This window comes from Hyperoodon ampullatus (genome assembly GCF_949752795.1).
Source record: "Hyperoodon ampullatus genome assembly, chromosome: 18".
NCBI classification, from domain to species: domain Eukaryota; kingdom Metazoa; phylum Chordata; class Mammalia; order Artiodactyla; family Ziphiidae; genus Hyperoodon; species Hyperoodon ampullatus.
This window is the reverse complement of record NC_136931.1, coordinates 12634855-12655332: the sequence shown is the minus strand read 5'-3', so window position 1 is coordinate 12655332 and position 20478 is coordinate 12634855. Positions and strand designations below refer to the sequence as shown.

At 39.8% G+C, this 20478-nt stretch overlaps 1 protein-coding gene across 1 annotated transcript in view; it reads right to left on the bottom strand.

Moving 5' to 3' along the window:
- Positions 1-20478, bottom strand: part of CFDP1 (craniofacial development protein 1) — a 133294-nt gene that overhangs the window by 106544 nt on the left and 6272 nt on the right. The window contains exons 2-4 of the mRNA XM_079723787.1: positions 16790-16907; positions 14831-15050; positions 14385-14512 (exon numbers count right to left, since the gene is read on the bottom strand). Coding sequence (XP_079579913.1) covers positions 14385-14512; positions 14831-15050; positions 16790-16907 — 466 coding nt within the window. The remainder of the gene's footprint in view (positions 1-14384; positions 14513-14830; positions 15051-16789; positions 16908-20478) is intronic.

Below are 20478 nucleotides of genomic sequence, written 5' to 3'. Positions count from 1 at the left end.
TTCAACAGTCAATGAGATGTTAGCTGATTTGACAGGAGAAGAAGCTTTAAATGTATTTGTGCTGTTTCACTTGCCCCTTGAGTTCCTCTCTTTAGCCACAAGAACAGTATGCCTCAGGGAGCTGCTGGTCTAAGATGGCTGAAAGACACATGCTGCAGATCTGAACCCAACAAACAGCTTGGAGACCAGCCTAGATTAGCTGAACCCCAGATATCCAGAAACACATGTTCAACAAATAAATTCTTATTGGTGTACACCACTGTGTTTTGGGATGGTCTGTAGCATTTCTGTAGCAGCCGCTAATACATTTACATTTCATGAGTCAGAACACTGATATCTAAGGGGTTAAGTTACTTTTTCTCATCTAGAGATTAAGTAGCAATGCTAGAGAGAGCCCTTCAGTAAATTCTATTTCCAAAAGATGGTTGCCACAAATTTCCCAACCTCCATGCACTTCCAGAACCTGACACTACCCCAATGAAAAGGAGAGTACATGTCACCCCCCTTGAAACTGGGTGGGCCTTTGTGGCTGCCTCGACTCACAAGATTCAGTGGAAGGGGCACTACATGACTTATAAGGCTCACTGAGAAAAGGTGATAGAGCTTCCAGGTGGCTCTCTCTCAAGAATGTACCTCTGAAACCCCAAGTTACCACACAAGAAGTCTGGCTGCCCCGAAGCCGCCATGCCGGAGAGAACACATGGGAATACCACTGAGAGAGAGATACCTAAGGAGCCCGTTCCAGACCTCAGGTGTTTCTTCCTGGCCCAGGCACCAGACATGGGAGTAAATAAACTTTCAAGATGGCCCCAGACCCAGCCACTAACTACAACTGCGTGAGAGGCTCTGCACAAGATCCATCTATCTGAGTCCAGCCATCCAGAACTACGAGAAATTACAATAAAACAACTGTCTTAAGCTGCTAAATTTTGGGGTGATTCCTTACACTGCTATAGAGACGACCAAAATAAATCTACATCCAAACCTGAGGCTTAATGCAGAGTCCCAGAGTACTGGCCTAGAAAGTTGCTTTACATCTCCTTGCCCTGGGTAGAATCTGGGGCAGACCTGAGATGGCTTATGAAGAACAAGTGGAAACTTCCACTTGGAAATGGTGGTTTGAACTCTACTCCCTACCAAAACCCTGCCAAACAGTGGTAAACAAACTTACAAAGGCGGAACTACACAAGGATAAGGACAGGTATAATAGGAGAGAGATGTCAATCAAACTTTTTGAAGGTAGAAAGCAAACACACAAGTAAAAGTTGACTTAGGTCTTTGTTTGCTCTCATCTCTCAAGCTGGTAGCCATGTGAAATGGCCAACAAGCAAGCAGTATCCTAGAAAGGCTCAGTAAATTGAGATACCAGGAAACTTTGAAGGTCGGGGAGAGGAGTGGGGCTAAAACTAGTTGAAAGTTTGTATCAGGAGCGTCTAGGTCCCAGATCCCCTTCTCTACCTTATACCACAGGCTACTGACCCCTAGCCAACCCAGAACACATTACTCGTCGGAGAAATGAAAATCACATAAGTTCCAGACTCAGATGGCAGGGCTAAAGTCTCATTCTCAAAACAGACAAATTAAATGAAGATGTATCTATTCACTCTTCCTTTGCCACAGCAACCTCAAAGGCTATGTGTTTCCTACGTGTTTCAGACGGCTGAGCTGTAAGATGTAGGGCTACCCAACCTGTGTTGGACTGTGTACCAGTAAGAAATAAATATGTGTTATGCTACAGACTTTCTGGGTTTATTTGTTACCCCAGCATAGCCTAGCAGAGCCTTACTATTACATCAATTTAACTAATAGGAATTTCAGAATAAGAAAATATGGGAAGTTATGAACAAAAAGAAAAATTTCCTAGAAGTTTCCACAAAATGACTGTTCCACAGGATACGTGACCCAGCAATTTATTTTATTTATTTATTTGTAAAAATATTTTGGCCATACCACACGGCTTGCAGGATCTCAGTTCCCCAACCAGGGATCGAATGCAGGCCACAGCAGTGACAGTGCTGAATCCTAACCACTAGGCCACCAGGGAACTCCCATGACCCAGCAATTTAAAAAGATCTACAAAAAGGCACATCATTATGAAACTTTAGAATGCTGGTGATGAGAGAAGATAAAGATCAAGTAGCCCAAATCATAGGGAAAGTAAAAGAAGACTTTATGCAAAGTATGTTTTGTTTACTTGCTTTACCACAGTACTAACAAAACTTTTCTACCAGCAACCTAAGACAATTCAGTGGACATTTTCTGAAAAGCGACCTAGATGCAGGCACTGTGTTGAACATGAGACATATAAAAAGATATGACATGGGGCCTCCCTGGTGGCACAGTGGTTGAGAGTCCGCCTGCCGATGCAGGGGATACGGGTTTGTGCCCTGGTCTGGGAGGATCCCATATGCCGCGGAGTGGCTGGGCCCGTGAGCCATGGCCTCTGAGCCTGCGCATCCGGAGCCTGTGCTCCGCAACGGGAGAGGCCACAACAGTGAGAGGCCCGCGTACCGCAAAAAAAAAAAAAAAAAAAAAAGATATGACATGGTCTCTGCCCTGACTGGCTCACAGTCCATCAGGACAGCCAACCATGAAAACAAATTATAACAAAACATGATATATAGTAAGCAGCATAAAGGAAGCATGGAAAAAAGTATAAGTTGTGGGAATATCTCTATTAATTTCTTACTGTCAAAGTCTTATTCATGGACTTCCCTGGTGGCGCAGTGGTTAAGAATCCTCCTGCCAATGCAGGGGACATGGGTTCAAGCCCTGGTCCAGGAAGATCCCACATGCCGCGGAGCAACTAAGCCCAAGCGCCACAACTACTGAGCCTGCGCTCTAGAGCCCACGAGCCCCAACTACTGAAGCCCGCGCCCCTAGAGCCCGTGTTCCACAACAAGAGAAGCCATCGCAGTGAGAAGCCTGCGCGCCACAACGAAGCGTAGCCCCTGCTCACTGTGACCAGAGGAAGCCCACGCGCAGCAACGAAGACCCAATGCAGCCAAAAATAAAATAAATAAATAAATAAATAAATTTTAAAAAGTCTTATTCATATTCACTAGGAAACAAGTTCTTTAAACTGGAATATTTCTCTCAGGGACTTTGATAAATGACACAAAGTAAAAATAAGCAGATTACTGTATATTGAAAATACGCCTAGAAGAACTCCACTTTTAACAAGCAATAAGAACAGATTCGCAGGAATTCCCTGGCAGTCCAGTGGTTAGGACTCGGTGCTTTCACTGCCGGGGAGTGGGTTCAATCCCTGTTCAGGCAACTAAGATCCTGCAAGTCAGGCGTTGACCTAGATGCAGATGGAGGGGGTGGGGTGGGATTCGCTATCAAAATATCTTCAAGTAGGAGAACAGTTAAATTATAGACCACTCCTAATGTACAAGAGGGAACCCTGACAGGAAAAGGCCCATCATTAGCAACAGTTAATTCAAGTGCTAGCAGAAGGAATTCCATCTTAACTTCATTTTCACTTAATCAGAACTTCCTGAAAAGTCTTTATTCAGGCAGAAACTTTCCATGACTGGCCTCTTCCAAAAGGTGAATCATTTAGGAAATTCTGAGCTAACTGGCTCAGCTGGTTACATGATAGGGAAGGATAAAAAATACTGTATTTCCTCATTCACCAAGGTTAATAAGCTACACATTTTTCAAGTGGGAGAAAACCGAAACAAAAAGGTAAAAATCCTAAATTTAACAATTAAAACATAATTAGAAAAAACCCAAAAGACTAACTTTGTGCTAACACTACCTTATGCTTATACTTACAAATTCCTCCTAGTCATCAGTAGCTCTTTCTCACATTTCTTAACTTGATACAAAGACAAAAAGGAAAAGCAGAATAATGACATCAAGAGATTAAAAGATATGCTCAAATCCATTTACCAGCTTTGCATCTGGTTGTCAAAATTCAGGCCCTCCAAGTTCCTACATGAGGGTTCCTTATAATACCTAAATTTAAGTATAAATAATTGAAGTTCTTAAAAAAATCCTGCCAACATGACAATTATTAACAGAATTTTTGGTTTTTTTTTTTTTTTTTTTTTTGTGGTACGCGGGCCTCTCACTGCTGTGGCCTCTCCCGTTGCGGAGCACAGGCTCCGGACGCGCAGGCTCAGCGGCCATGGCTCACGGGCCCAGCCGCTCCGCGGCATATGGGATCCTCCCAGACCGGGGCACGAACCCGTATCCCCTGCATTGGCAGGCGGACTCTCAACCACTGCGCCACCAGGGAGGCCCGAATTTTTGGTTTTTTTAGGAGGAAGGCGTTACACAGAACTTTCACTTCTCACGTTATATATCTCTGCACGTATGTGTTTAAAGTAATAAGCATATATTACTTTTGAGTATAAAATATATGTGCATGAGTGTGTATATTTATGGGAAAAAAGTGTTTCTTTATTCATACTGCTTTTTTTTTGATAGACATGGTGCTGCCCTCTTCTGACAAATGATAGAAACAGCAGGTTCTCTGAATACTCATCCAGTATTTAAAATCATCCATTTGCTTTAAAAAAAAAAATGAAAGAGAAAATTTTAAAAATAGAAAATTTGTGTCAGTCAACTATATTTATAAATATTAATAAATCCACAAAATTTAATTTGATCAGGAAATTTAATAATTTACCATAACAACAGTTATTCACCAGCTTTTCTTATTACTCTCTATGTAAAGTCAATGGTAAAGTTATAATAAATCTTTCTTAGATATCCTATATGACACATGGGAAATAATGCGAGCCAAGAAAAATTTCCAAAATTTTAAAACCTATATTCCCAACGGTATATTAAACACTTTCTGTATTACTTTTGTAGGACTTCGGTTCACTATCAGTGTTCTACTAATCTCTGTTGGATAGCTCAATAGTTCCCAGTATGATTTCTGGCAACAAAATACATTCTTTTTTTTTAAGAGATTTCCCTTTTATTTATAAAAATTAATTAATTAATTAATCTATCTATTTATGGCCGCGTTGGGTCTTCGTTGCTGTGCGCAGGCTTCTCATTGCGGTGGCTTCTCTTGTTGCAGAGCATGGGCTCTAGGCACGTGGGCTTCAGTAGCTGTGGCTTGAAGGCTGTAGACCTCAGGCTCAGTAGTTGTGGCGCACGGGCTTAGATGCTCCGCAGCATGTGGGATCTTCCCGGACCGGGGCTCAAACCCGTGTCCCCTGCATCGGCAGGCGGATTCTTAACCACTGCACCACCAGGGAAGCCCAGCAAAATACATTCTTAATTCACATCATCAAGATTTATTTAATGGGGCTTCCCTGGTGGCGCAGTGGTTGAGAGTCCGCCTGCCGATGCAGGGGACACGGGTTCGTGCCCCGGTCTGGGAAGATCCCACATGCTGCGGAGCGGCTGGGCCCGTGAGCCATGGCCGCTGAGCCTGCGTGTCCGGCGCCTGTGCTCCACAATGGGAGAGGCCACAAGAGTGAGAGGCCTGCGTACCGCAAAAAAAAAAAAAAAGAAAAAAAAGATTTATTTAATGGATCCCTAAAATGATTATATGGGAAAAGGATGTCTTTGCAATGGAGAATTCTGACACATATTGCCTAAGTAGTCTAACTTATTGCCACCAATAATCAGTGTTAATGATGTGATGTACTGAGGAGGACAAAACATCATCAATGTAGTATTTTTGTCTAAAGTGATTAATATGAAGTTAACCATGAGGAAACAATGCAACAACCCAAACTGAGAGACACTCTACAACACAGAGGGGCTCTTAAGACTAAATGACTAAATGCAGAGTCAGCTCTACCCACCACCAGTCCCTCCCATCAGGACACTTACACAAGCCTCTTAGATAGCCTCATCCACCAGAGAGAGGGCAGACAGCAGAAGCAAGAAGAACTACAATCCTGCAGCCTGTGGAACAAAAACCACATTCACAGAAAGACAGACAAGATGAAAAGGCAGAGGGCTATGTACCAGATAAAGGAACAAGATAAAACCCCAGAAAAACAACTAAATGAAGTGGAGATAGGCAACCTTCCAGAAAAAGAATTCAGAATAATGATAGTGAAGATGATCGAGGACCTCGGAAAAAGAATGGAGGCAAAGATCGAGAAGATGCAAGAAATGTTTAACAAAGAACTAGAGGAATTAAAGAACAAACAGAGATGAACAATACAATAACTGAAATGAAAACTACACTAGAAGGAATCAATAGCAGAAGAACTGAGGCAGAAGAACAGATAAATGACCTGGAAGACAGAATGGTGGAATTCACTGCTGCAGAACAGAATAAAGAAAAAAGAATAAAAAGAAATGACAGCCTAAGAGACCTCTGGGACAACATTAAACGCAACAACATTTGCATTATAGGGGTCCCAGAAGGAGAAGAGAGAGAGAAAGGACCCGAGAAAATATCTGAAGAGATTATAGTCAAAAACTTCCCTAACATGGGAAAGGAAATAGCCACCCAAGTCCAAGAAGGGCATCGAGTCCCATACAGGATAAATCCAAGGAGAAAAACGTCGAGACACATAGTAATCAAATTGGCAAAAATTAAAGACAAAGAAAAATTATTGAAAGCAGCAAGGGAAAAATGACAAATAACATACAAGGGAACTCCCATAAGGTTAACAGCTGATTTCTCAGCAGAAACTCTACAAGCCAGAAGGGACTGGCATGATATACTTAAAGTGATGAAAGGGAAGAAACTACAACTAAGATTACTCTACCCAGCAAGGATCTCATTCAGATTCAATGGAGAAATCAAAAGCTTTAGAGACAAGCAAAAGCTAAGAGAATTCAGCACCACCAAACCAGCTCTACAACAAATGCTAAAGGAACTTCTCTAAGTGGGAAACACAAGAGAAGAAAAGGACCTACAAAAACAAACCCAAAACAATTTAGAAAATGGTCATAGGGACATACATATAGATAATTACCTTCAACGTGAATGGATTAAATGCTCCAACCAAAAGACACAGGCTTGCTGAATGGATACAAAAACAAGACCCATCTATATGCTGTCTACAAGAGACCCACTTCAGACCTAGGGACACATACAGACTGAAAGTGACAAGATGGAAAAGATATTCAAAGCAAACGGAAATCAAAAGAAAGCTGGAGTAGCAATACTCATATCAGATAAAATAGAGTTTAAAATAAAGAATGTTACAAGACACAAGGAAGGACACTACATAATGATCAAGGGATCAATCCAAGAAGAAGATATAACAATTATAAATATATATGCACCCAACATAGGAGCACCTCAATACATAAGGCAACTGCTAACAGCTATAAAAGAGGAAATCGACAGTAACACAATAATAGTGGAGGACTTTAACACCTCATTTACACCAATGGACAGATCATCCAAAATGAAAATAAATAAGGAAACAAAAGCTTTAAATGACACAATAGACCAGATAGATTTAATTGATATTTATAGGACATTCCATCCAAAAACAGCAGATTACACTTTCTTCTCAAGTGCGTACAGAACATTCTCCAGGATAGATCATATCTTGGGTCACAAATCAAGCAACAGTAAATTTAAGAAAACTGAAATCATATCAAGCATCTCTTCTGACCACAACGCTATGAGATTAGAAATCAATTACAGGGAAAAAAACGTAAAAAACACAAACACATAGAGGCTAAACAATACGTTACTAAATAATAACCAAGAGATCACTGAAGAAATCAAAGAGGAAATCAAAAAATACATAGAGACAAATGACAATGAAAACACAATGATCCAAACCCTATGGGATACAGCATAAGCAGTTCTAAGAGGGAAGTTTATAGCTATACAAGCCTACCTCAAGAAATAAGAAAAATCTCAAATAAACAATCTAACCTTAGACTTAAAGGAACTAGAGAAAGAAGAACAAACAAAACCCAAAGTTAGCAGAAGGAAAGAAATCATAAAGATCAGAGCAGAAATAAATGAAATAGAAACAAAGGAAACAATAGCAAAGATCAACAAAAGTAAAAGCTGGTTCTTTGAGAAGATAAACAAAATTGATAAACTCCTTAGCCAGACTCATCAAGAGGGAGAGGACACAAATCAATAAAATTAGAAATGAAAAAGGAGAAGTTACAACAGACACCCCAGAAATACAAAGCATCCTAAGAGACTAATACAAGCAACTCTATGCCACTAAAATGGACAACTGGAAGAAATGGACAAATTCTTAGAAAGGTATAACCTTCCAAGATTGAACCAGGAAGAAATAGAAAACATGAACAGACCAATCACAAGCCATGAAATTGAAACTGTGATGAAAAATCTTCCAACAAACAAAAGTCCAGGACCAGATGGCTTCACAGGTAAATTCTTAGAGTTTAAGAGTTAAAGAGTTAACGCCCATCCTTCTCAAACTCTTCCAAAAAACTCCAGAGGAAGGAACACTCCCAAACTCATTCTATGAGGCCACAATCACCCTGATACAAAAACCAGACAAAGATACTACAAAAACAGAAAATTACAGAGCAATATCACTGATGAATATAGATGCAAAAATCCTCAACAAAATACTAGGAAACAGAATCCAACAACACATTAAAAGGATCATACATCATGACCAAGTGGGATTTATCCCAGGGATGCAAGGATTCTTCAATATACGCAAATCACAATGTGATATACCATATTATCAAATTGATGAATAAAAACCATATGGTCATCTCAATAGATGCAGAAAAAGCTTTTGACAAAATTCAACACCCATTTATGATAAAAACTCTCCAGAAAGTGGGCACAGAGGGAACCTACCTCAACATAATAAAGGCCATTAAAAAAAAAAAAAAAAAGACTAAATGCAGGGACTTCCCTTGTGGCGCAGTAGTTAAGAATCTGCCTGCCAATGCAGGGGACACGGGTTTGATCCCTGGTTTGGGAAGATCCCACATGCCACGGAGCAACTAAGCCCGTGTGCCATAACTACTGAACCTGTGCTCTATAGAGCTGTCGAGCCACAACTAGTGAAACCCACGCATCTAGAGCCCATGCTCTGAAACAAGAGAAGCCACTGCAATGAGAAGCCTGTGCACCACAACGAAGAGTAGCCCCTGCTTGCTACAACTAAGGAAAGCCCGGGCGCAGCAACGAAGACCCAACGCAGCCAAAAATAAATAAAATAAAATAAATAAATTTATTAAAATAATAAATAAATAAATAAAAGACTAAACACGGAGTGTAATCTTGGATTGGAAGTTGGACTGGACAAGAAATATAGCTATTAAGAACATTTTGGGGCTTCCCTGGTGGCACAGTGGTTAAGAATCTGCCTGCCAATGCAGTGGACATGGGTTCGAGTGCTGGTCTGGGAAGATCCCACATGTCACAGAGCAACTAAGCCCATGCATCACAACTCCTGAGCCTGTGCTCTAGAGTTCACGTGCCACAACTGCTGAGCCTGCGTGCCACAACTGCTGAGGCTTGCACACCTAGAGCCCGTGCTCTGCAACAGGAGAAGCCACTGCAATGAGAAGCCCATGCACCTCAACGAACAGTAGTCCCCACTCACCACAACCAGAGAAAGCCCACGCACAGCCAACAAAGACCCAAAAATAAAAATAAAATAAAAATAAAAATAAATAAATTTATTTTTTTTAAAAAGAACATTTTAGAATAACTAGGGAACGATTTGTGTAGAACTGTATATAGAGCTACCAAAACTGTGGCCTGAGAAACTACCTGTTATTGGTCTAAGACAAGATAGGTACAAAAATTTTGAGTAAGTATTTAGAAACTTGCTTAGCAATTTGACAATGTCACAATATTCAAGACATGAATGATGGACTCACTGCATTAAACAGAACATAGCCCAATTCAGGTTCTGTCAAACTTGCAAGCTGGTCACATGTGATATTAGTCTTGTGCAGTAAGACCACATTACAGTGTGTATGAAAGTTTAGGGTTATTTTATCAATTAAAACCCAAAAATGTGACAAAATGTAAGCATTTCTTTTTATAAATTTTTACAATCATTTAAATTTTTGACCAAGTGTGACTTTTAAAATTTATAGTTTAATAACTAAATTAAGAAAGTAAATTCGGTATTAATTTTTAATCCTCATTTACTGATGGCAAAACAACCCACACTGTATGCTTCTGCAAAAAAACCCACGTTTCCTGAATGCAGCAGTAGTAGTAAAACACATGATGATAATGGAAGTGACTCCGAAGAAATGAAGGACAACCAAGGTCAAACCGCTTTTACTCTACGAGCCCTCATACACTGGGCTTGGGTTTTGATCACGCAGCGCTAAAAGCACAGTGAGTTCTTTGCAGGGATGTTTTGGCTAATAAAGCAACAAATCCATCAAAACTTCTGCAGCATTTACATATAAAACATGAAGAAATAAGTTCAAAATCAAAAGAATTATTTGAAAGAAAGAGTACTGAACTAAAAAGTCAATAAAAACAGATACAAAATTCCCTAAGTTAGCATTGTGGTCTTCTGAGAATGGAGTACTTTTGGTTGCTAACTAAGAAAAACATATACCATTCCCAGGACTATATCAAAGGTGTCTGCTTGGAAATCTTGACAAAGAAGGTAGTTCAAGTACAACTTTCCAATGACACCATGGCTTAAAGTATTCAGGATGTGGCTTATGATAGAGAAGCTATTAACAAAGTTAGCAAAGTGCTTCTTCAATGCAATTTGAAAAACAACAGATTACTGCTAATATGAAAATTATTTTAGTATATGTGATTTAATCACGAGGGTGTTATAAAGATTCTTTTTTATCAGTTTTTTGCTGACAAACATTAACTGACACTGATCTGTATAATAAAAGTAGGATCACATGTCAACAGATGAGATTTGAAGTTTAAGTGTTTGGAAGAATATGTTCCAATGGCACAGCTGCAAGACAGGGAAACAGTTTAGATTAAGGAGTTTGTGCTAGAACATAAATTAATACACTGCTTCCTTCACTGAGAAAACTCTTACTACATAACCCCCCCCCACTGTTTTTAGTACAGTAGTAAAAACTGTGAATTATGTAAAGTTAATGCATTAAATTTAAATGACTATTTTTGAGAAACTGAAAGTTGATCATAAATATGCATATGTTATGATGCATGCTGAAGTACAATAGTTATGAAGAAGAAAGTGCCTTGAGAATGATGAACTGCAGAATAAACTTAGTACTTCTAAAAGAAAAACAATAACCATATGGTCCCCAATTTTAAAGATCTCAATTAGACAGTAAAACATGCTTATTTGCCTGCTTTGTTTGGTATTTTTTTGGCTGTGCTGAGCAGCTTGCGGGATCTTAGTTCCCCAACCAGGAATTGAACCCAGGCCCTCAGCAGTGAAACTGTGGAGTCCTAACCACTGGACTGCCAGGGAATTCCCAGTTTGGTGTTTTTAATAATCTTAGTACTTTCACACAAGGAAGTAATTCAACATATTTTTCAGAAACAAGTAAACTCTAAGAGTAAAAATGAAAGTTAAAAGCCTGGAGAACAGTTCCTATAGGTTAACATGTTTCACAGAATGTTCTGAATTATATTTTCCATAAAAAAAATCCACACATAGGAAATTCATGCATCCAGAATTCCTTTTTCCCACTGAAATATAACTTAAATTTAATTATAACTTGACAGGATAAATTACTGGAACTGACTACTTATGAAGCACTGAAGATGAACTCTGAAAATACAGTTACTACTAATCATTTCATGAGGTACCTAGGTCAAATCACTATGCTGTACACCTTAAACTTATACAGTGCTGTATGTCAATTATTTCTCAATAAAACTGGAAGAAAAAAAAGAAAATATAGTTATTACTGGCTTTGTTAGGAAAAAGTAAAAATGAAAATCCTGAACTTAATGCAACTGCTTTAAAATCCACACTTCCATCCTCATTACTTTCACATTATTGCAGACCATTATCTAAATTATCTGTAGTGAAGGACCATGATTTAAAAATTTCAACCTGGGGCTTCCCTGGTGGCGCAGTGGTTGAGAGTCCGCCTGCCAATGCAGAGGACACGGGTTCGTGCCCCGGTCCAGGAAGATCCCACATGCTGCGGAGCGGCTGGGCCCTTGAGCCATGGCCGCTGAGCCTGCGCATCCGGAGCCTGTGCTCCGCAACGGCAGAGGCCACAACAGTGAGAGGCCCGCGTACCGGAAAAAAAAAAAAAAAATTTCAACCTGTTGCAGACCAATACTTTTGGAAAACGCAATAGAAAGAATCTATTAGAAAAATAAATTAAAAAGAGGTACAGGACTTCCCTGGTGGCGCAGTAGTTAAGAATCTGCCTGCCAATGGAGGGGACATGGGTTAGAGCCCTGGTCCGGGAAGATCTCACATGCCACGGAGCAGCTAATCTTGTGTGCCACAACTACTGAGCCTGTGCTCTAGAGCCCATGAGCCACAACTACTGAGACCGCATGCCACAACTACTGAAGCCCACACGCCTAGAGCCCGTGCTCCGCAACAAGAGAAGCCACCGCAATGAGAAGCCCACGTGCTGCAACGAAGAGTAGCCCCCGCTTGCCGCAACTAGAGAAAGCCCACACACAGCAAGCAAATACCAATGCAGCCAATAAATAAATAAATATATAAATTTAAATAAATAAATAAATAAATAAAAGAGGTACAAATACAGCCCTTTGAGATGGGTTTATGATGAGTATTATTTTTTTAAAAATTAAGAGGAAGAGCACCAACACAGAAATAATTTACATATACATCATCCTCCAGGAGTAGGGCTGTCATCAATCCCACTTAGATTAATTAACAAGAAAGATATAAGCTGTTCTGACCCATTAAAAACTTTAGAAATTAATATAAACAGCACTTATTCAAAGTACATGTCTAGGGCTTCCCTGGTGGCGCAGTGGTTGAGAGTCCGCCTGCCGATGCAGGGGACACGGGTTCGTGCCCTGGTCCGGGAAGATTCCCACATGCCGCGGAGCGGCTGGGCCCGTGAGCCATGGCCGCTGAGCCTGCGCGTCCGGAGCCTGTGCTCCGCAACGGGAGAGGCCGCAACAGTGAGAGGCCCGCGTACCGCAAACAAAAAAAACAAAGTACATGTCTAGATGTTAAGTACTGGGAATTGATACTTTTAGTTTTTTGCTTCAATTATAGAATTAAAAGGTGATTCCTTTTATCAATCACTTACACTCACACTTTCAATGGTCAACATGTATAGTTATAGGGAATTCCCTGGCAGTCCAGTGGTTAGGACTCGGCACTTTCAGTACCGGGGCTCGGGTTCAATCCCTGGGTGGGGAACTAAGATGCTGCAAGTCGCAGGGTGTGCCTGCTGCCCCCTCCCAAAAAAAATGATAGTTATGTAATTCTTTTCCTTTTCTTATTTTATGCTCATTTTGACTGTATTTATTGAAATGTAATTTTACGTCTGTCTGTTAAATCTCATTGTTAAAAATTTGAGCTTGGGGACTTCCCTAGTGGTCCAGTGGGTAAGACTTCACACTCCCAATGCAGGGGGCCCGGGTTCGATCCCTGGACAGGGAACTAGATCCCGCATGCCGCAACTAAACTTCCCACACGCTGCAACCAAAGATCCCGCACGCTGCAATGAAGATCCCGCGTGCCACAACTAAGACCCAGCGCAGCCAAATAAATAAATAAATGTTAAAAACAAACAAATAATGCCAAACTTCTTTCTAAGATATATTTTCACTAGATGAAATAATTGTTGGAAACTAGAAATTATTTTTAACAGTATCAACTTTAGGGGAAATTATATTTACAGAGAGTAAACAAGTCTAATTAATTACTGTCAAGGAAAATAAATGTGACCATCTATAAACTTATTGATTGGCAGACACTTCATCTGTTCTTGTCCAGCTCTAAATTACAGACCTGCTATTTTCATATTAAAATTTTAAATAAATGGGGAAGAAGAAATTCTGGGCATGTAGCTCTCATCTAGAACGGCCAAGAGTATTAAGCCTATAATGTTTTTCTAAACTAGTAACAAACCTATGAATCAATTTAAAAAATAATATTAAGATGAGGAAATAATATCAGAATCAAATTTCTCTCCTAGTACTTTCAATTCTCACCTGATCTCAAAGGTTTCACTGGGGCTTATACATCAAAGTTAAGGGAAGTAATAAAGGGAGAAATAGCCAAAGTCACAAAGGACGGCATGGTAAGTGAAACCAAATACTTAACTCTTACATTTTCTTGTTTCTGTTCAGCCAACCACTTCATAATGCCCCCCAACTACATTACCATATGTAAAAGGATCTTTCTCATACTCCCTGATAATCAATGGAACCACTGTTTTCCTTGAGTTCAAATATAAATCTTCCACAATATTAAGATGGGTTGGAATGAGGACAGATGTCTAACACCATTTAGAAAGATGCTCCTTTTTAAAAGTACTAGTTTTGAAGTTTGTGAATGTCATCTTACCTGACTTCTTCACCAGCAAAATCAAACACCTTGGTGATTTTAACTTTTTCTGTTTCTTTAGGTTTCTCTAGCTCTTCTGCTTTGACCAACAATTTACTTGAACTTGTCTCTTCAGCCTCCTCTCCTCTCTATGAAAAAAGAAGTGTAATCAGTTTCATATAAGGATGAAAACTAAAAGATCCATCCAAACATGTTGTTTCCAGCTATCTTTAAATATTTCATCTCTAAACAGTTAAATGCTTACTGAAAATTTATTTAACTAGAAAGGCTTGTGTTTCCTACCATAGTGAATGCTTTGCTTTTCACTTAGTAGAGTCACTATTAAAAGGCATCTAGTCTGATTTCTGTTGTAAGCCTCAAATCTCAGTTTGTAAATTTAAAAAATCTATCTGGGGAACTTGCAGCATTTCTGGGGAAGCGTTCATCCCATTCATCTATTGACTTACTTTAACTCGTGTGCACGGAGGCACTGTTGGTTTTGGTCCTACGTCACTGAGGAAGCTGGCCCACAGTTCATCCTCCTTCCTTCTCCTTGCATCCTCTGACTCAGTGCCTTCTTCTGGCTCTGCAGCTGCATCGTCCTCCTCACTACTACTTCCTCCAGATTCCTCGTTGGCATCCTCCTCGTCCTCTTCTTCTAATGAGAGGCCACCTTGTTTTCTCTTCCTAATCACCAACAGTCACAAGGAAAAGGAGAGACAAGAAAAACGGGCAAAATAATTTCAGTTATCCCTTCCTGAATTCCAAACATAATGTTGCAAATATCAGAAAACTTTTAAATCTGGGGACTGCTGGTTAACACGCCTGATAGGGGAAGTGGGAGAGGTAAGCTGAGACTTTGTGGAAGAAAAAAAGAACTGATCTCTTACAGTTAGCATTTTCCCAAAGCATTTAGAATCAAAATACAGGGTTCTACTTCTAAGTTAGGACCCGCTGTTTTCACCAATACCCAAAATCACCTCACAGAATCAATCTGTTCAGAAAGAGGGTTCTAATAACATACATATGCCTGGTATTTTTGACTTCTTAAAAGTCACTCCATTTGGGGAACAGAAATTGAAGACAGCCTCAGATTTATTTGCACTGTTTCTTCCCAGAGTTCTGAGGGGTTAGGGAGTGGGGAATCCATGTTTCTTCCTACCTTCTGAAGATATGAAAGCTGGACTATACAAAAGCCAAGGATGAAAGAACTGGGTCCAAGACTTAAAAGAGTAAACTGGTTCTTAAGACTATTCTGACTTCAAGTGAATCACCTAATACTCAAAATTCTCTTTCTACAATCTGCTTTTTGCTTCCATGTCCAGGAAGACAGAAACACCAATCAAAGAGAATAAAAGACTTGTATTGAAAAACTCCCTTTTTGAGTTAAATAACTTGTCAGAATTTTCATAATTTTTGGTGGGAGTGCAATTCAGTACCAGGCTTATAGAAGGTAATTTGTCTATACCTATAAATTTTTTTTTTTTTTTACTACATATAACCCTGGGTCAAACAATTCTACTTCTACAGATCTAATTTACAAATATACATGTGTACAAAGACACATAAGAAGAATATTCACTGCAGTCTTATTTGCTGTAGTAAAGATGAGGACAATCTAAAGGTCTCTCAATAAAGGAATGTTTAAATAAAGTAAGGTCTGTCCAGTAATGTAACACTATGCAGTCACTGAAAAGAAAAAGGTATAGCTAAATATACTGCCATAGTATCATCTCCAAGATGTGAAATAAGGAAGGTAAGAAATGATATGCAGAGTATGCTACTATTCTTTTTTTTTTTTTTTTTTTAAAGAGTAGGGAATGTAGAGAATTCCCTGGCGGTCCAGTTATTAGGACTTCCCATGCTTCACTGCAGGGGGCGTGGGTTCGATCCCTGGTCAGGGAAGTAAGATCCCACGAGGCGCATGGCCAAAAAAAGAAAAAGTAGGAAATACATATATACATGATCGTACATACACAGAATTATCTCTGGTAACATAATTCTTCTGAGACAAAGCAACAAGGGCTAGAGATGGGGTACACATTTTTTGTAGCAATTGCTTTTTTCTTTTCTTTTGGCCGAACCACGCAGCTTGTGGGATCTCAGTCCCCTGACCAGGGATTGAACCCAGGCCCTGGCATTGGAAAGGCAGAGTTCTAACCCCTGGCCTGCCAGGGAATTCCCGGGTTTTCAATTTTAAACCAGGTGCACATATTACCTATTAACTTTTTAAAATTAAAGCTCAAAAAATTTTAAAGCTTGCCAGAGAATAAGAATTTAATCCTAAAATGTCACCAAATATTTCCCTCAGTGAGAAAAAGGTTAGAAACCCCGGCAGTAAGAAATCTATCATCAGACCAATCCCAGCAATCTGGAAGGTTATGACAACAGCCCCTGACTTCTAAGGGCCTTGAGGGTAGCATCACCTGGCCGGAATGCTCTGAGTCTTTCTTTTTCTCTCTTTGGTTTTCTGTGTCTGCTCTTCACCATCCACTTCATCTTCCTTCACTAATTCATTTACATCATCTTCACTATACTCTCCACCTGAAATCACATAACAGGGTGGTCAGACAGACATGAATAAAGGTTTTCACATCAAGATGAGACATTTTCATTAAGAAAAAAATGTAGTACTTTCCTCTGTTCTTCACCAGACTAAAATATCATTTCCTGAGGGACGTCTTCCCTATCCCTGAAGACTAGGCTAAGTTCCCCTATTCTAGGCCTCCAGGGCAGTGCATATTTCTCCTTAACGCACCCCATTAATATTTAATGTTTGCAATTTCTGCTATGCTCCACACACCATGAAGACATGGATCCATCCGCATGTCTTTAGATGTATATGCTAAATGAATGAACAGAAACTGCAAACTGACTACTGTACTTTTCAAAAAAGAAACTCATGTTTCCACCTCATCTTGGATACCTTTCAAAAGTAAGCAAAGGATACCTTGCCTTATCAATAAAAGAGGTTTAGAAAGAGGCTTAAAGACTTCAAGTTAGACATAGCAGAAAAAAACAAACACATCTGCTTCCCATCTTCAGACACTGACATTCTGGGGTCCCCAACAAAAGTGTTGCTTGGATGCCCAGTCTGACCACATTCTATGGGTACCAGTCAATAAATCCTGTAAACACAGAGATTCAACCAGTTGTGTTTTTCTTTTTTACTTCACATAGCTTTTATATGAAGTATAACACACCAAAAAGCACACAAACTAATGTACAGGACAACAAAATTATGCAAAGTGAACACACTTGTATAATTAGACCCAGTTGAAGCAGAACATGACCAGCATTGCAGAAGGCCCCTGTTCCAATCAAAGCCACCACCCACATCCCACAGGTAACCACTATCCTGAATTCTAACATCATAAATTAGTTTCATCTGTTTTTGAGACTTAACCAGAAGCCTACAATATGTACTCTTGTGCCCAGCTTCTTTTACTCAACATTCTATTTGTAAGTCACCCAGTTGCTTCCAGGTAGCTGTAGCTTTTTCATTCTCATCCTTAATATTATTTCATTGTATGACTATACCACAATTTATTTATCCATTCCTCTGTTGATGGACATCTGGTTTGGGGCCATTACAAACAAGGCTATTTTGAATATTCCTGCACATCAAATTAGTTTTTAAGTATTTCACTCACAATGAACTAGGAACACCAAACATTGAGGAGAGCTTCCAATATCAAAGGCAAGACTGAAAACAAACAGAAAGGAATTAAGAGGAAACAAAATTAGAAAAAAAAAACCTTTATAATTTATATCCTCAGAGACATCCACAAAACAAGAATAAGATGACTAAAAAATTTTCAGAAAATGAAAAAAATTATAAAACTCTTGAAAACTACAAATATGATAGCAGAGATTAGGAAAAAAAAAGAGAACAAAGATGATGAGAATGAGCCAGCCCTACTAAAATCTGGAGAATAAGCATTTGAGGCCATCAGAATAGTAAATATAATCGTTTTAAAATGGAAGCAAATTTAGCATCTTAGACACCAAGTGGTAAGTGAAAGTGTTTCATGAAGAGACTGAACACACAAATGTAATTTTGCTTCCTCCTGAAACCTGAGTAAAATCACTACAACAAAAGGACTTTTAAAAGACAAACCCACAGTGGTGGGTACCCAGCTATACTGTATTTGTTTATACAAATAGAATATAAAAAGGCAAAATTACAAGGAAAAACAGAAAACTAATGAAAATCGCTATCTATAAGGGTCAGGGCAGAAGACAGTGGGGTAAGCAGGGGCAGCAGAAGCAAGAGTTCTCAGTGTTTATTGCTCCGCAGAATTCTGAAAATCCCTTAAATTGAGCAAAGTTTAAATAAACAAACAAATATAACCAAACTGATAACACAAGCCACAAAGAAAGGATTTACTCCAAGGACTTTATTTATTTTTAATGAATTTATTTATTTTATTTATTTATTTTTGGCTGTGTTGGGTCTTCGTTGCTATGGGTGGGCTTTCTCTAGTTGCGGTGAGCGGGGGCTACTCTTCGTTGCGGTGCTCGGGCTTCTCATCGCGGTGGCTTCTCTTGTTGCAGGGCACGGGCTCTAGCCATGCAGCTTCAGTAGTTGCAGCATGCAGGCTCAGTAGTTGTGGCTCACAGGCTCTAGAGCACAGGCTCAATAGCTGTGGCACATGGGCTTAGTTGCTCTGTGGCATGTGGGATCTTCCCAGACCAGGGATCAAACCCGTGTGCCCTGCATTGGCAGGCAGATTCTCAACCACTGCGCCACCAGGGAAGCCCCTCTGAGAACTTCAGAAACAGTATTTTGACTGTTCATCCTTAGTAAGATGCATTCTAAAGACCAAAAAAGTTCTATTCCTAGTAGTAACATTGGTGTTGGTATTTTCAAACTATTCCTTTTATTATAGGTAAAAGAAAGTTAAGTAGTTATACTAATCTTGTTAGGAATCCAGAACTTCAGAGTAAGAAATGACACACAATTATAAAACCAAAGAAATTAAGAAATGAAGTGAAAACAAATGTTAAAACTGAACTTAAAATTCAGAACTCTTAAAAAAAATTCAGGGCTTCCCTGGTGGCGCAGTGGTTGAGAGTCCGCCTGCCGATGCAGGGGACACAGGTTCGTGCCCCGGTCCGCGAAGATCCCACATGCCGCAGAGCGGCTGGGCCCGTGAGCCATGGCCGCTGAGCCTGCGCGTCCGGAGCCTGTGCTCCGCAACGGGAGAGGCCACAACAGTGAGAGGCCCGCATACCGCAAAAAAAAAAAAAAAAAAAAAAAAAAAAAAAAAAAAAATTCAGAACTCTTAACTCTTTTTAAGATAAATATTTTCTAGCTCTGTTCACTTAAATGGCATAGAAGCAATGTCACTCTAGTAGCAATGAGCATTTCTTTAAAGTTCAGACTGTATTCTTTGATATGACTCAAAACAAAAATGGCTCCCTGAAAAGGCCAGCTAATTTCAGGTCTGAGGGAAGGAAAGCACAAGGTGAAATGGAGACACTTTGCTGTGCCAGAAAGCAAGGCAGTTATTTAAGAATAATGGGTCACGTTAAAAGGATATAAGATCCAGCTTGAAAGAACTGTTAGTGGCCAAAAGTGATGACCTGACCATTAAAACGAATAACTGTTAGACTGAAACACACCGAATCGATAAAAAACTGTGACACCTTTATGATATATTTTTTAAAAAGACAGAAAAAATTATTTGTACCAGGGCTTCCCTGGTGGCGCAGTGGTTAAGAATCCGCCTGCCAATGCAGGGGACACGGGTTCGAGCCCTGGACCAGGAAGATCCCACATGCCGTGGAGCAACTAAACCCATGCACCACAACTACTGAGCCTGCGAGCCACAAATACTGAGCCCACGCGCCACAACTACTGAAGCCCGTGCGCCTAGAGCCCGTGCTCCTCAACAAGAGAAGCCACCACAACGAGAAGCCTGCGCACCTCAGTGAAGAATAGCCCCCGCTGGACGCAACTAAAGAAAGCCCATGCGCAGCAACAAAGACCCAACACAGCCAAAAACAAATACATAAATTAATTTTAAAAAAATTATTTGCACCATTTTAGGTTACTATTAAGATTACTCCCTATTTTGAAAATTGGAAATTAAGGGAAATGAATTAAACA